We start from the raw sequence: 18,382 nt of genomic DNA, 5'->3' as shown, positions 1-18,382 counted from the left end.
GCGGATGTCTGTTGCTGAACTCATGTTGTCTTGCATCGTTTCGAACATGTCCAGCATGATGACGGTGTCTTGGTCGAGGTCTTTGATGAAGGTGTCCGTGATGACAATGTGGGTGTACGACATGTCGACCGGTGCTTCTTTTATCATAGTTGTCCTTGTCTCGTATGTGCTTTGAACGATTGCCAGTGATTCCTTCATTGTCTGGAGTTGGTCTTGAAGTTTCTGCATGATCGCTTCCATGTTGTATGTTTGGTGTTTGGTGGAGAAGTCGATATCTTTGGTGTATGATTTTATAGGAGATTATTGTGGTTGTTGGATTGTATTTATTAGAGGCAGTGAATTAGGGTGGCTGTGACCTTTTTTTCCTTTATTTGATAGATGTGATTGTTGGGTTTGGGTGTGGTATTAAATGAGTAATATCTGGGGAAATCTTTGACTACAAGAGGTATATTTGTTTTGGAAAATGGGATAATATAAGAATCAAAATTAATAGCTGGCTTGTCTTCAATATGCTTTGTAGCATGTATATCTATTTGAATACACTACTTTTAACCCTATGGTATCTGTTTTCATTGATGTAGTTTGTAAATTGTTAATTGTTGTTGTATATAAATTTATTTAATTGTATATGTGGTGATTCATATTAATATAGAGTAGGATAAGTATGTCGCTTATATCAGTGTGATATTAAATATGACATTGTTATGTAAGTATCATTTGTATAGGTTGTTTTTTGTGAAATTTTGGAAAAGTGGAAGCATGCAAACGGTGTCTGTTTATTATTGTTTATATTACATATGATAGTTGTTTAGCATGTCTGTTACAAAAGATAAACATATTGTCCAAAACAAAAGTTGGATTTCTTAGTGCTGTTTCATGATATCTGCTATTTTGTGGTTCGTTTTTGATTTTTTGGTGGTGGTGGCCCTGTGATAGGAGAAATGAAAAGGTATTAGTATTTGTTTTGGTATTTTGTTGTTTATTTTTTATTTCAGTACATCAACTTTTACCTGGTGGAGTGAAGGTGAGAGTGCGTGCCACAGGGCGAGGAGGTCTGCTTGGCTCTGGTGTTCCGTCATCTGGTCGCATTCTTGTCATCTGCGGTACGGCTGGTGTTGTTGGGACAGGTGTCTCTGATGGCATTCTTGATTCTTGGATGTCAATTATTATGAAACGGATGTTGTCGGTTGTTGATGTCCTAAGCATTTGGATACACATTGTTTTTGTTTGTTCTTTTTGATCAGTGATGATGTAAGGGAGGCTGTTTCTGCTTGTGAGCGGGTTGTCAGATATAAACTTTTGAAGTGATGATTTTAACAGCTTCCGAGACGTTGTTTCGGATACAACCGCAGGTATGGTGTCTGTAGTGTCGGTAATGGTGACTGTGAATTTGCATCTATTGATATAAAGAACTTGTAAGCAGTATAGTTGGTGAATAATGGTTTTCTGTATGCTTGAGAAGATACTTACGTGTAGGTTGGGTTTTCAATGAGTCCATGTGCACTGCAATACCACCGTTCGCCTCTTCTGAAAATGGGATCTTTACAGATTGGACATGTTGTTTGGTACCAGCTGTTTTGAAAGTGAAATTCCTTGATTGAAGCTTCTACTATGAATGTTTTATCCTATAGATAAAAAGCAAATAGTTGTCAGAGTGGGAAAGAGATTGTATTTGTATATACTTATATTATTCATATTGTGTTACCAGTAGATCAGATCTGTTTTTCAGTTTCATGTTGTATAGGGTTGAGGGAGTTCCTGATAGTGCTGGTATCGGCCTTGAGGGTCCTGTGAATCTGAAACCATGTTCTTGTTGGTATAGAATTGAAATAATATGGATTCTACCATATTTGTGTAATTTATGTGACTTACAGAGTTATGAGTGATGTTGTCTCCGGTATATCTGGATTGACATAGATATGTGTAGCATATGATGAGCCGTGCCGTAATGCTCCTACATAGAACGTATTTGGTGATTAAGAATATTAGAGGATATGATGTATATATATATATATATACATATATATATGGAGCCATACAGAGGAGTGTACCATTGGATGTTGATGGTTTTAGGTTTGTTACTGCAACAACCGTTGTTGTAGATGGGTGATCTAGGGAGGCACGGTTGAATTTCTGTGGATTGGTTATGCATTCTTTCCATAGATTGATTGCAAGTTCACTGCCACTAATGGAATTTCAATTGTTTTTGGTGTTAGGCGGTGATGATAGAATTTATGAGTGTAGTTTCATAACTAGTATGTATACCTTTCATCAGTTAGTATAAGCAACACAAATGGTTCTCTATTTGCTTTCGTGCAATCTCTTATCTTTGATAGAACGCCACTGAAGTCTGTTTAGAAGTAAGTGGAAGTATGTAACAAAACCAAATATGAACAATCACTTTACCTCGAAATTGTTCATATTTGTCAATTCACAGTTTCTACCCTTTTTGTTCCTTGCCTCAAAAGAACAACAGGGGTATATTTGTCAAGTTTGAAATTAAAAAAAAAAAAAAGTTACCAACCAAATATGAACAATCACTTTGAATAATATAAAACATTTATGTCCAGATTGTTCATATTGGTTATTTCCCACCTTCATTTTTTTTTGTTTTTTTTTGATTTTTTGTTTAATTTCAAAGCTAACAAATATACGTCTGTTGATGTTTGGAGGCAAATAAGAAAAAGGCCAAAAACTATGAAATGACCAATAAGAACAATTTTGGGTTAAATTTTTTATATCATGGATACTTATTATGGGAAATACTGTTTTGCTTTAGAAAAGTTAGAATTCTGTATTTCAATAATGGGCCTGGATTATTGCCTTTAAGATTTGGGATGAAATGAATAAATTTTTTTTTGTCAGATGTACAAAAGTGATTCCCATGGTATTTTGTAGAAATTATAAGTAATACAAATTTACATTTCAGTTATATCGAGGTTTTTAATAAATACCTAGATAGTATGGTGGTGTTTCTCCGAGTTGTATCAGATTTGACTTTGATACGAAGCGAAACCAACTTTTTGGAACTGTTACTGTGTCTGGAATTGGTTGTATGATGGACTTGAGACCAACATCAATATAGAACTCATTTTCAAGAACTTTTTGATACTTGTCTAACTGAGGACAGCTATAATCTGATATGATGTAACATTCTGAAACATTGAAAACAGATTCAATGTAGCTCTGATTTGTTCGTTGTCCAAGAATTTGAATTGCATCTCCCTGTAGAAACAGATTATTATAACATTAGATTGAATGGTATTAGATGTGTTTTTATTGTTATAGAATTGTATCGTGTGGTAATCATACGTGTTTTTTAAGCAACAAAGCGGTTTGGTTTGTCAATATTAAAGAGTGATAATTAAGAATTTTCTTCATACAAATTTCAAATTTGTTGAAAATTTTAAATCCGAAACCTCTTTTCCTTATATTTTTAATAAATAATAATTTTCTTGATAGACCTTTCATTTGCTGAAAAATTGCAATTTGAAACCTGTTTTTAGTGTAATATATTTTGGTGGTAACTTACAAATCTGTCAACAACCAGGTACCACGTCTCATATTGGCGGACATCGTGTTTCCATTTGCGTAGTATTCTAACTTGTAAGGGGCCTCCGATACCCTCAGCTTTGAGTTCTGAGATACTCGTCATTACTTGTTTGTGTTTTCTATTATAAAGAAATGTGCGGAGGTAAGCAAGATATTTGGATGAAAAAAAATATTGTATAAACATTTAAAAATTGTTCAAACATTGAAGAACATATGAATAAAATGAAAAGTAGTAACGGTGATGAAGGGTATAACAGGCAGTGATACTGTAGATCTCGGTTGAAGTCACTCTGCGTAGTAAATCTTTGAAGACAACATTTTTTGTTTCGTTGGTTTTAGTCGTGCCACTGCTGTTTATTAGTATCTTTATGGAATCTGGAGATGTTGCTCGGGAGAGGGCAACATAGAGCTGTCCATGTGCAAAGACAGGCTGTGACAAATATATTCCAATCTTACGTAGTGATTGTCCTTGACTCTTGTTGATAGTCATTGCGTAACAGACTTTCAGTGGAAACTGTTTTCGTGAGAAGATGAATGGCAGATCTGCTGACTTATGTATGAACTTTATGCGTGGTATGTATACACGTTTTCCAATCGAAGTGCCTGTTATGATTGTCGCTTCAATAACAGTTGGTAACAATTGTGAAACAATCATACGGGTACCATTGCATAAGCCTTCCCTCTGATTTATGTTTCTTAACAACATTATTGGACAGTCTACCTTAAGTAGAAGCTCGTGTGGTGGTATTCCTGGAAAGGTTAGGTGGTTCAGGTATTCTATTGGATAGAGGCCTTCCAAGTCCGATGTGTGTTTCCCATTCGGCTGAATGGTGTCCGTGCTATTGTATATCCTGCCACCTGTTGCCACCATTTTCAAAACATGACCGTTTATCTCATCAGTTGAATCATTTGTGGGACAAACTATCGCTCTTGCTGAAAGCAGTGTGGCAGTCGGTTCATTAAGTGCACCATCCCCATACACAAAATCAATTAAGGTTTGTAGGGAATTGGGAGAAGGTGATATTAGGAGTGAAGATGGAATTTGTATCCAACTTGAGTCATGTGGGTCATCTTTGTCAGGCACACCTATATGTCCATTACCAATAGCTAGCAGCCATGTGGCAAAGTCTGATAAAGTCATTGAGGCGTGGGGTATTGTGTTAGAGGACTCTAGTCTCATGTTCGTATGTAAAAAGTGAATTATAAAATATGTCCATAAATATGAACTTGGTAGAGTTAGTGCTATAATTCCAGAACGTGTACTTTTTGGTAGAACAGGAAGAGTTTGGCGGAAATCACCACCAAGAAGCACTGATATGCCTCCAAACGGTTTTTCATCGCAGTCTAGCACATCTCTAAGTGAACGGTCCAAAAATTCAAAACACCTTCTGTCACTCATTGGTGCCTCATCCCAGATAATGAGTGTTGTATGTTGCATAAGATCTCCAAGGAAGGTACGCTTTTTTATATCACACGACTTTTTGTTGTTTAAATCAATAGGTATTTTGAACCTTGAGTGTGCAGTTGTTCCAGAGGGTAACAAAAGTGATGCGATTCCAGATGCAGCAACAGCCAAAGCGATTTTGCCTATTGATCTCAGATACGAAAGAATAGTCGTCCATAAGAATGTTTTACCAGTACCACCGTGTCCATAAACAAACATTAATATTTGCGTTTCATTCTCTATGGAAGTAACAACTCTGTCATAGACTGATCGTTGGTCGTTGTTCAACTTTGGTAATTGATCATTGTGCTGTTTCAGTAGTGCTTCCCTATCATAACTCATTTCTTCCAATAGCAGTCGATTTTGTAAAACACCAATCACATTCACTGACGGAACTGGAAGAACAAAATATGCCATTGATTTAGATGGGACAGCGGAACGGAGCATGTCATCTAAATCATGAAGTAGTTGATGTTCAACAATTTCAGCAGCAGAGGTAATTGTCTTATCTGGTACTTCGACTCTAAGGGTATGTAAGTAGTCATCTTTCATCCTATCGCATGCAGTATTCCACAACAAAAGTGGATTGCTAACCTCACAGAACAGCAGTAGATGACAGAAAAGTGATCGTAGCTGTGATGCATTTGCCCATGTTGAAGCTTCTGTGAAACATGTCAACCACTCGATATCATCACCTATTAATCTAAGTGCATTACAGGCCGCCCTGAAAGTTGGATAGACAGTACCAGCAACAGTACGTAAATCCTCAAATGATGTACATCCTTTTTGGTGACATAGTAACATCCGTAAATAGAATAAATCACCGGAAGTCGGATGTACAAATACAAGGCGGCCTACCGCTTTTGATGATTCGTAAACCCTACGACCCCAACACTTACTTGACTTATCCCATTTGTAATTTTTTGGATAGTCCAGATATGTCAAATCATGGCCTTCAGGGTCCGCTGAATTGCTTTTGAACCACCCAAGCAGGGTAGTAATGTTGGCATATGGATTAGATAATACTTCGGGTATTGACCTGTCTCCATTGAACACCAATTGTTGCATATTTTCCTCATGAACGGTTAGAATCTGAACAGGTGGATGCCGATGATGTATGTGGAAGTCCAATATCCGCCATGCCGCCTCATGTGGACATATATACCGCCCATCCAAAAAAAATTGGACCTCATTTATAGGACGGTAATCTTCATTTCCAGTTCTGTGATGATTACCAGTATGCACTGAACTGGGTGATGCATCAGAAGATCCCTCCTTTTGGATAGTGTATCTGACACGATCTGCACCTTTGGAAATATATTTAAATAGGTACTTGATCATCATGCTCCAACCACAATACTCAACATTTATATGTGCACAGAATCGTGAGCAAAACCTTTTATTATAGGGCACAACATATCCGTTGTCAACAATCTGTCCATATTCAGTAGTGTGGCGTATAGTTGACGTACGTTTGTAACGTACATATCCATCTGTGTCAAAAAACGTAGCATCAAGAAACGGTTTAGGGAAGTGTTTGCTGCATTTGCCTTCTTTCATACATGGAGCTTTTTGGTTAAGTGGTCCACATGGACCATGGATCATGCAGGTTGTTATCGTCTCGTATAGTTTTGGCTCCTTAATTGGATCTGGCAACTCAGCTGTGATATACTTGTCAACATCACTTCCAATTTTTATACGGTTGGCAGCAGATACCCAGAGTAACATATGACAATGGGGAAGACCCCTTTTTTGGAACTCAATGGTGTATAGATCTGCAATAATGTACAAATATGTAAATCATAAACCAACGACAGTGTATAACGGGAAGTAGAAACAGCAACATAGAAGACAACACTATAACAAAGAAATTGTAATTTCATATTGTTTAGAACACAAAAAAAAAATTAATATATATATATATATATATATATATATATATATTAAATAAATAAATAAATAATAAAAACGATATGTGCAGCGGCAAATTAAAGTTTTTATGAAAGGGAGACTAAAAAAACTCAAGACACAGGTAGAAATGAAACGGAAAAGTGGACAGTCATCAGCTTTAAATGTATGAACTCACGAAAATAAGTATGAAGAACATACGAATGTTAATGTATGCAGATTGTAAAATCTATATACAGAAACAGAAATGGTACTAAATTAGGAATTTTACATGGTTTATATAACATATGGATTGAATATGTAGGAAGTGATAAAAGGTTGACAATAAGAAAGATATGAATGTAGCGATAGGAGCAGGAAACTATCTATCCAATGGTAATTTGGAAAAAACGTATACAAAGTGAAGATGGTACACGTAAGGGTAGAAATGATACCATATGTACACATACATAGCTTTGAAAATATGTATGAACCTGAGAAGCAGACAATGAATTAAGAAATTTACATAGTCTATGTCACACATGGAATGAACATGTAAGAAGTTAAAAAAAGTGAGGAATAAGAAATAGATACGTACAGTGGCAGGAGCACCAACGTATGAATGCAGCGGTAATTTTCGAACAACATATAGAAAACAAAAATAATTAAGAAAATACAACTTCCACTATAGCATGGTCCCGTCATATAACAATAATTAAAAATTCAATTAAATATTTCTTTATGATAAATTTTTTTGATAAATAACCAATAAGATTCCTGAAAATAGAGCCAACATTTAATCCAATGACGATGCGTATACAGAAACAGAAACAAATACATATCACAACACAGTGACAACTGAATGAACTTATCAATACAGGGGTAATGTTTGAAGAACATATCAGATAGCGAAGGGCTGCATATAAGACTAAAAGCAGCAACATATCTATGAAAGGGTAATTTGCGGAGAACAGATAGAAAATGAAAGTAATCAATAAAACCAAAACTCGACCACAACTGGAAATAGAACCAAAAGTGAGCAGAAACGGTAACACATAGAACAGGTGTAAGAAAGAAACCATAAATAGAAAATGAAGAGAATCTATAAAAAGCAGTGAAGTCGATAGGAAGGTGCATATGTTATAAAAGGTGAACAAAACTTGATTTGAAGGAATTAAATTAGCATACATGTACAATGACACAATTGAAAACATTAGAAACATCTAATTCGATAGATCCATATATATAAGAATTTGGAAGAAACACAGAGAATATAATATATACAATGAAAGACAAACATCCACAAAACATACAATCAACAAAAATCAACTGCTTTGACAGCAAGATACATAGCATATTAAATAATAACAATATATTAAAAAAAACGAAAAAAATTAATAATAATAATAATAATAATTCAGTTATATTTACCTCCAGGGCACAAAAGAACAGGTGTAAGACAGAAACCATAAATAGAAAATGAAGAGAATCTATAAAAAGCAATGAAGTCAATAGGAAGGTGCATATGTTATAAAAGGTGAACTAAACTTTATTTGAAGGAATTGAATTAGCATACATGTACAATGACACAATTGAAAACAGTAGAAACATCTAATTTGATAGATCCATATATATAACAATTTGGAAGAAACACAGAGAATATAATATATACAATGAAAGACAAACATCCACAAAACATACAATCAACAAAAATCAATTGATTTGACAGCAAGATACATAGCATATTAAATAATAACAATATATATTAAAAAAACCAAAAAATTAATAATAATAATAATAATAATAATAATAATAATAATTCAGTTATATTTACCTCCAGGGCACAAAAATAGTGTACATGAAGCAGGTTCAGACAGGTAAAACAGGAAATCTCATAGTACCTTATACATTATACCTACCAAAGTACACATAACATCATATGAAAATTGTATGAGGAGGCAAGTGGAAAACATACATGCATCTACTTCGCCAAATGTTTTGTCTTCCTTAAGAAACCGGATAAACTCATGAACTTTGATATTGAACACCCGAGCAATGATATCCGCTCTACTATGGAGATCGGTTTGGCGATGTGTATCCATATACCGGGTGATCTCTGGCCACTTTACATTGCATGTAAACGTGATAAAGTATTGTGGATTCTCATACACCCTACATATGGAAAGTGCATCTAAATAATGACTGTACATGAACCGGGGACCACCTGTGAATGACGCAGGTAGAAATACACGTTTCCCAACGGCACCCGCCTCCCTATCTCCCTTTGAAAGCGCATCATAGAGTCCACTAACATAATCAGAACGAAGATTTGCCTGATGTTTTACAATGTAATCCAAACGGCTTTCCTTTATACATGTATACGCATCAACCAAATACTGTTGGAAGAGCCATGATGCATTCAGAATTGGAGATCAGATATGTTGACGTGTATGGATATGATAGGCATAATACATGTTTACAGTAAGATTTTCACCACTCGTGCCTCTCCGATTGCGAAGCCTCAAACGGGGCGACCAACCTTCTTCACCATATGGAAACAAAAGTGGGTACTGTAAAGGCATGTAACTCGGATGGAGCTTACTGATACGTTGGGGCCGACCGGATTGTGAACGAATTATAATGTCATATGTGTTACATGTTGTGTCATCGCCACTCACTATACATCCCAGGGACCCTGGTAAGGGAAGATCATACCTACGGTCCTGAATGTTGTTAAACAGTCGAACTGCATATGACTGCAAATTACTTCCCTCTGCCATCTGTTTTGCAGTCTTGAAAGTCCGAACGTATTCATTATTGGCACTGAAGAAATCAACCAGAAATTTGACAACAGTAGGATCTAAACTTTTCCCTCTAGGACGATCAAAAGCTCTGAGACGATTTTCAACCTCATGGTTTGTATCAAACAGATAAAGTTGCAAAAACCTGGGACCTTTTACAGGATCGGAAGAAAACGACCCAATCTTGTGACTGATCTGACCTGATATCTTAAAAACATATGGACCCCGGCTATCATTCACCTCTTCATCAACATTAGCCCCAAAAGAGGTCATAGAAAACATACTATTATAAGCCCTAATATCCTTTAAAAAATTTCGACTTTCATACAGGGTAATAAACTCAGGTGGAAATGTAGAAGGATATGGAAGAATGACACTCCCACCTCGACAGCAATGAGTGTACCTTGTGTGGGCGAGTGTAGATATATTAAGAGCCCTTTCCACATACCAAAAAAATGCACCACAATACTCACATATCCAACTACAATCACCACAGTCACCATACTGGGGAAGCACAGATACTCGATCAAGATGCGGGCACTTCCATCGACCACCGATAGGAACACCCCCGGACGACGAAGCACCGATAGGAACACCCCCGGACGACGAAGCACCGTCACGATACTCGATCAAGACGCGGGCCCTTTCCGCCATGCTATACGTAGACGACCACACAACCACAATAAAGGAACGGAGAAGACGACAACGGAAGAAAGAAGCGCAAAACAAAAGACACGCTTTACCTTACAGAAAGGAAGATCGAGGTGGAGAAACGCAAAGCAGATGACGCCTAAGGAAGAAAAAGACAGCGAAAATGAAATGAAGGTCAACGATCCAAAAGCAAATGAAGATGAATAAGACACGTGGAAGGTGGTGGCCGGTTCAGAAGAATCCGGAAAGACATTAAAGTGACGATTCTTCAACGCTGACCAGCAGAAAAAAGAAGAGGACGGCTGAAGGAAGAATATACCGAACATTGAGTAAAGTGGGAATTTAAGGAAAATAGAAGGACAAAAAGTTAATGTAACTTCAGGGGCCGATTTTGACAAAATAAGGATACGATTATTGTTCCTTTCCTTCATTTCTTTAATATATATATAATAATAGAAAAACTAATAAAATGACATGTGGAAAAAAAATTAATTCAAAATAACCACAAAATGACATTTGGCAAATTGAATGAGAGTATGACAAGTGGCAAAAAAAACCTTCATTTATTAGAGAAGATAATTGACTAGTTTATAACCCGTGGAAACCACGGTTATTAAATTAGACGAATATTGATAGTTCAAATTCATAATCCTTGATCAATTAAATGACAATTTTGTGCTTGGATGAAACCTATAAAAACATATACCAATGTAACCAATATTAACAATGAATTATATAAAATATTGTTATTTGAAGATGTAAAAACGTAAAAGTTGTATGTAATAATAAATTAAGATTTTATAAGTTTTAGGTTTTCATTTTTTCAGTGTTAGTTCAGGGGTAAAATGGCAATTTAAAAAAAATAATAATAAGTTGAGTAGTAAGATTTAACGACCCAATGACCAAAACCACAATAAATAAAACCATACCGATAATTAACCACATAACCATACCGATAATTAACCACATATACAAACCTTTACATAAAAAAATTGGTTAGTGAAAGTTGAGAGAAATGAAATTTGCTTCAATTGTGGCTTGATGTAACAGGATTTTATCATTATAAACCCATTGTCAAGATGTTAATATCGCAAATAGTTGAAAATTGTTGTGCACTTGTCCCTGTATATATCTCCATTCATTTGATGCTCAAGATTGTCACCAAAAACACTACGTAATATCAGTAAAAAAATACATAAAAAAAACTAAAAAAATAGATAACACATACTACTTACAGCTTGTGGATGGAATTTTAGGGTAAAACACGTCCCAATGCAACAATAATTCTTGTGGATGAATGAAGAAGCAATTAACAGAACAACATAAATTAGGGATAAATAATGATAGTCAACCCAATGAATTAAATACAATGATTTACCTGTGTATTTGGAAATGATAACCTTGAAAATAATAATCAAATCAAAATATTCAGTATCTCACTCATTTTTAGTTCTCATACCTAAAATACGTATATATTCAAAATTTAAAATTAAAATCAGTTGACTTAAGTGAGCAATCAAGTTAAAATACTAAATACAAAGATTGAGCAAAATAATTGGAAATAATAACCTTCATCATGCTAGTTAAGTCAAAATTTTCGATGATTAATATTAATCAATATGGAATCTGATTAATCAGACCATTCTATTATCAAATAAAAGAAAAATTAATATTAGGGTTCCATTATCAGAAGAAATGTATATAACCCTAAAACAGGAAAAGATTATGCTTACAAGAAGAAATGGAGGCTGCAAAATTGATTGAACTCCTTAGATGTGGAATTGAAAGGTGTGGATGGAGGTTCATGCTGGTTGTGATTGGTGTATGATTGATAGATCTCTACTTATCTACAGATACATACCAAAACACAAAAGAAAAAAAAACGGCAACAACAATCTTAGATCAGTAAGAAGGGAGTAGTTGAGCGGGAGCAGGAATCGTATAAATAAATAGGCTAGCCTTTAATTTTGGAATGGATTTCCATGAAATAGGTTTTGATCTTGCTAATTAGTAGCAAAAAGACTCGATAATTGCTGATTTCTTGTATTTGTTTCCTGATTTTTTAGTATGTACGTGGATGTGAACGGGAAACCAATCTTTGGAAGATTAAGAGGCAGACACATGGACCCAAACCATAGTTAAATCCTCGATAATAACCATAAGGATAACCACCGTAAACAGGAACAAAGTGATTGCCTATTCCATTCCCACCACAGGGGTAATTGTTGATTCCATTCCCACCACCATTATCATCTTTTGGTACAACCTTTTTGACCTCCACAAGCTTCCCACATAATTCGTTGAAAATTTTTTGCATAACCTGTTCAACAGAATCTTCAGAATCAAAAGTGATTAAACCAAAACCCCTTGGCCTATGTGTTATGTTGTCATGCATCACAACTACATCTGTAATTCTACCGATTTTTTCAAAATAGACCTTGAATTCATCTTCTGTTATGTTAGTAGGTAACCCCCCCCTACAAAAATCTTCTTAATTTTTATATTACCGTTGCTAATAATAACATCGTTAGTTTTACCTTTTTATTTAATCTGCTTTGATTGTATTCATGTCTTGGTACAACCTTTTTCACTTCAACCTGTTAAGAATCAGAAAGAATATGTCAAAAAGGATCATCTTAATTCAATTAAACCGTCAAACAATTTAGTCAAGGATTATCTTGAACAACAACATGCAAATATATTAATGGAATTTTCATGCGATTTAGGGAGTAATATGAAATCAAACAGACTGATTAAGCAAATTAGAAGTAATAAGTGGGAGATTAAAGAAAACAAACCGCTCTCCCAAGAATCGTATGTGTATTAAGAACTTCATTCAGAGCCGATGCTTCAGTGAAGGAAATAAACGCAAATCCACAAGAACTTCCAGTGATTCTATGCAAATCCACGATAAGTTCCAGTGATACTATCTTTAGCAATTACAACGTGCATAACCTTTCCATACTTTCCGAAGTGTTCTCTCAACACATCCTCTGTTGTTTCCCATGATAACCCACCCACAAATACCTTGCTTTGATCACAACCCTCCATTTTATTCCTAAAACAAATCCTGGGTTTCAGGCGAAACCGATACAGGGGTTTTGGTGTTGAAAAAGATTGGAATTTGCCCTAAATCAAAGAATTAGGTTGGAATTTAATCGGCAACAACAATCGATCAGTAGGAAGGGAGTAGTCGAGTGGGAGCAGGAATCATATAAATAAATAGGCTGGCTTAATTTTGGAATAGATTTCCATGAAATAGGTTTTGATCTTGCTAATTAGTAGCAAAAAGACTCGGTAATTGCTGATTTCTCGTATTTGTTTCCTGATTTTTTGGGATGTATGTGGATGTGAACGGGTTGGAAGACTAAGAGGCAGACACATGACACATGGCAGTTAAAGACTTTGACACATGACACATGCAGTTAAAGACTTTGACACATGGCGATAGGAGATTCAAGCTATTTATTTATTAGAAAAGAAGAGAAGATTTCAAAATATTACATTTTCCAATCATATAGTTTGATCTTATATTTTTAACGACAGGAATTTTCGTAATTATATATCGTTCAATGTGACTTGAAAATTAAAAATATGAAATAAACCTGAAACCGTTTTTCAACAGGATAAGCATATGGAGTATGTTGAGTGCCATTAGTCCCGAAACCATACACGAAAATTAAAAAATGTCAGTTTTTTGTTTATTGACTATTACATGTTAATAGTTTATATGTTTGACAATTGGGCAAGAGTTATTGACGAGAACTTTACGAGAGAAATGAGAGTTTAGTTATCGTTTGATTTATTGTCATATATAGATGCAATTCCGCGATAAAGGAAGGGAAAATAACTTAATAGGATAATATATTTTTTATTTTGTACACATTTAGTCATTAATTATTTTGTCCATATTTGATCATTTAATTTTTTTTTCTATATACATTCAATCCTTATAACTGGCTACTCCACGTTAAGCCAGAAAAAATTAATTAATATGATAATATAATTTCCAGTTTGTACACATTTAGTTCTTAAAGTTTCTGTACACATTTAGTTCTTAAAGTTTTTGTACACATTCAGTCCTTATGACCGGTTTCTACAGGTTTTGTTCATTACATCCTACGTGGGATAATCAATAATGATATGTTTTCATACGTGGCTCGTCCCTCACCTATATCTGTAACCTAATTCATAAATCGATCAAATAATGTTGGTATCCTAATTTGCTCCAAGTACAAGATGTCTTCTACTTTAGTTTCAAGTATTTCTATAGTGGACACCGAGATTCTTTATGATTGTTTCATCCCCACTTGAATTTGCATTTCCAAGACAAAATGTTTAGAGTCTTCCCTAATTCATAGAACCAAGTATGAATTAGGGATGACTCTGAACTTTTTGTCAGGGTGTTCTTTTGTATTGGAAGTGCAAATTCGAGTTTGGAGGAATCAATTACAAAGAATCTCGTTATCTGCTATGAAGATAGTGATGAACTTTAAGCATAACAACAATTCCCTATGTGTGCATGCAACCTTAATGCTTTGGATCTAGGTTTTCTCTAATTGAACATGCAAACTATGAACACAAAAGGAGAAACCCTAGGATGTAACTATAATTTTCGAAATCAACATAGAACTAGGGTTAGGTTACATACATTGATTGTTATATTGTAATAACAATGATTTCCGTGTAGATCTTGAAGCTTGAGAACTTAGTGTCACAAGTGTAATACCTCTAATGGCCCACAAACACACAATGCAAGAGAATGATATGAGAGATGAGGAAAGGCAATGTAATTTCGGTTTTTCTTTCTTAGAATGATTGGCCGAAAACCATATGGTTTAGAACCCTTTATATAGTGCACCAAGGATGTCATGGATAACCCTAATCTGAATAAAATATCATTATCTGAAATATGGTAATTATCCACCTCCTTTGATTATCCATATATGATAAGATATTCTAGAAATTCTAGAATAATCTTACATATATCTATATATTTCGTCCACCACCTTCCCTAGGAAGGTTCTGGACCATATTGTTCAACTATTGAACAATTGCACTTTAGTCTCTGCACTTTCAGTTAATTCTTTTAACCCCAAAATTAATTCCAAATTAATTTATGATTAAATATTAATTAATAATATGACTTCTAGTTAATATATTATTTCCATAACATATTAATAAATCATTTATCTCAGTTTATTAATCAAATTAATAAATTCTTCATCTTCTTCTATTAATCATCATGTCTAGTTGCTGGTGTGAAGGCAACCCAAAAGGATCATGCCACTATCAATTCAAGTACATATCATTTATAGTTATGGGCTTAGACACCTAATCCAACTGTCTCCCACTTGGATAAGTCTAATAACTATAGTTGCGAGTATGACTTCAAAAATTGACTAGCAATCGTAGCTCTTAAAGCCTCTGTCGAATTCTGGCCAAGTCAAATATATGTCCTAAGATAAGGGATCATATAATCCTCTGTTTTGCAAAATATCATGTGGACAAATGACTTGGAACAAAATCATTCTCATTGTCCATCAGTTTGTTTCCCGATTCCTGATTTGTAATGACAAAGAACTTAATTGAACACATCAACTCAGTCCTGACCGGGCCCAACACATAAGTCAACACCAAATCATCGAGGGGCCCAAGATATCGCTTTTCCCCCTTAGGGCAAAAGGAACATATAAACTTTGACTTATGTGCTTGCACTATTTACTCATAAAATCGTACACAACAATGTGTTTTATAACATCAAGTTACTGATGCGTTTACGCATTATCAACGCACAACCAACTCGTAAACAACAACTCATATATCTCAGTTTAAAGATTATATGATATTATCGTCTCAGAATTACTCGTGATAAATCCCATGAAGTAACTCTCTGAGTGTGGGTTAATCCAATACTTAAATCCCTATTTCAAAAGTACTCGTGAATGTTGCAGCAAACCATTGTCATGTCTAAACCCTTAGACAATCTACAACCCAGTTCACGACAGTCTTAATTCACTACTTACTTCCAAAGTATGATCGACTGTGGATGTTTTGAATAATCTAATTATTTGGGAAGGAAAACATACAAAACTGAAACACAATGATAAACAATTGACAAAAGATAGTAAACAATACTCATAAATAAATCCCCATTTATTTAATCACCAAATTTCAATTATATTTATTTGTTACAAGTTTCTAAATATCTATCTAATCACTAAAACTAATATCATCCTTCAGACCAATGCTCCTTGCATGTTGAACATGCTTAACCCTTCTCAGACCCTTTATGAGGGGATCTTCAAGATTCTCTTATGATGATACCCTCTTTACGACGAGGCTTCCTTCTTCTACATGATGTCTAATAAAGTGATACTTTCTGTCGATATGTCTTGATCTACCATGATCTCTTGGTTCCTTGGTCAAGGAAACCGCTCTTTCATTATCGCATAAAATCTCAATGGGCTCTTTTATGGCTGACATTACTCCAAGATCTTCGATGAAGTTCTTCAACCATATAGCCTCATTCGACGCTTCGCTCGCTGCAATGTAGTCTGATTCACAAGTAGAATCAGCCACCATTTCCTGCTAGAACTTTTCCAAGCCTCAACTCCTCCATTAAGGGTAAACACTCAACCAGACTGAGAACGAAAGTTGTCTCTGTCTGTCTGAAAACTGGCGTCACTATATCTAGGGCTCTTAAGTCATAACTGCCACCAAGCACAAGGACCCAGTCCTTAGTTCTTCGCAAATCTTAAGAATGTTCTTGACTGCTATCCAATGAGCTCTCCCCGGATTTCCCTAATATCGACTAACCATGCTCAAAGCAAAAGCCACGTCAGGGCGAGTACATGTCATAGCATACATGATCAATCCAACAGCGGAAGCATATGGTACTCGACTCATTTCTGCTATCTCATCATCAGTACTCGGACTCTGAGTCTTACTCAATTTGGTATTGCTCTGGATAGGTAACTCTCATTTCTTGGAATTCTCCATGCTAAAACGCTTTAGCACCTTATCCAAATATGTGCTTTGACTAAGTCCAATTAGTCTCTTACTCCTATTTCTCAAAATTCTTATTCCCAGAATATAGGCAGCCTCTCCCAGATCCTTCTTAGCGAAACACTTTCCAAGTCAGGACTTGACTTCCTGCAAGGTTGGAATGTCGTTTCCTATAAGTAGCATGTCATCAACATACAACACCAGGAAAGTCACTATACTCCCACTAGCTTTGACATATACACAAGATTCATCTTCACTTCTAGAAAAGCCAAACTCTTTAACCTTTTCGTCAAAGCAAATATTCCATCGGGGAGAAGCTTGTTTCAATCCATAGATTGATTTCTAAAGCTTACACACTCTATTTGGGGTGCTTAGCATCCACAAAACCCTATGGCTGACTCATGTAAACATCCTCAGCCAACTTTCCATTAAGGAAAGCGGTTTTGACATCCATCTGCCAAATTTCATAATCATGAAACGTAGCTATGGCTAGCATAACCCTAATGGATTTAATCTTAGCTACTGGTGAGAAGGTCTCATTATATTCAACCCCTGGGGTTTAAGTAAAGACATTCGCAACCAGTCGAGCCTTGAAAGTGTGTACCTTTCCATCCATGTCAATCTTCTTCTTGAAGATCCATTTGCACCCAATTGTCTTACTACCTGGTACGTTATCAACCAAGTTCCAAACTTGATTGTCATACATGGACTTGATCTCTCTGTCCATTTCCTATTTCCATTTAGCAGACTCAGGGTCCGTCATGGCTTCTTTGTAGTTAGAAGGATCATCCAGATTTACCAGTGTACTATCACTGATAAACGTATCACCATCTGTAGTTATATGGAAACCATAAAACTCATATGTCATTCTAACTCGAGTGCAACGTCTAAGAGGTAATGATTCGTCAATAGGTTCAACAGGAGTTTCTTCCTCAGGTTGAGCGCTAGTGTTAGAGGTTCCTTCATCGCTTGACTCTTGAATTTCTTCAAGATCAATTGTACTCCCACTGTCTTCTTTTCATATGATCTCTCTCTCATG

The 18,382-nt window shown here is 35.4% G+C and overlaps 1 protein-coding gene, 1 long non-coding RNA gene and 1 pseudogene across 2 annotated transcripts; all 3 read right to left on the bottom strand.

Annotated features, from left to right (window-relative positions):
* Positions 1-1,551: 1,551 nt before the first annotated feature.
* Positions 1,552-1,922, bottom strand: LOC145136886 (uncharacterized). The gene is made up of 3 exons (XR_013720758.1): positions 1,873-1,922; positions 1,706-1,796; positions 1,552-1,625 (listed from the first exon to the last, which is right to left on the bottom strand). It is a non-coding gene; the product is annotated as an uncharacterized LOC145136886 (long non-coding RNA).
* Positions 1,923-5,297: 3,375 nt separating this feature from the next.
* Positions 5,298-10,338, bottom strand: LOC145140631 (uncharacterized). The gene is made up of 4 exons (XM_079074057.1): positions 9,364-10,338; positions 8,859-9,279; positions 5,378-6,771; positions 5,298-5,324 (listed from the first exon to the last, which is right to left on the bottom strand). Exons 1-4 carry the CDS (start codon positions 10,336-10,338, stop codon positions 5,298-5,300), a joined length of 2,817 nt encoding a protein of 938 aa, XP_078930183.1.
* Positions 10,339-12,397: 2,059 nt separating this feature from the next.
* LOC145140629 (RNA-binding protein 1 pseudogene) lies at positions 12,398-13,386 on the bottom strand (annotated as a pseudogene).
* Positions 13,387-18,382: the final 4,996 nt, after the last annotated feature.

This window comes from Lactuca virosa, chromosome 9 (assembly GCF_052849685.1).
Source record: "Lactuca virosa cultivar CGN04683 chromosome 9, Lactuca_virosa_CGN04683_v6, whole genome shotgun sequence".
NCBI lineage: Eukaryota > Viridiplantae > Streptophyta > Magnoliopsida > Asterales > Asteraceae > Lactuca > Lactuca virosa.
The sequence above is the reverse complement of the archived record's forward strand: the minus strand, read 5'-3'. Positions and strand labels throughout refer to the sequence as shown.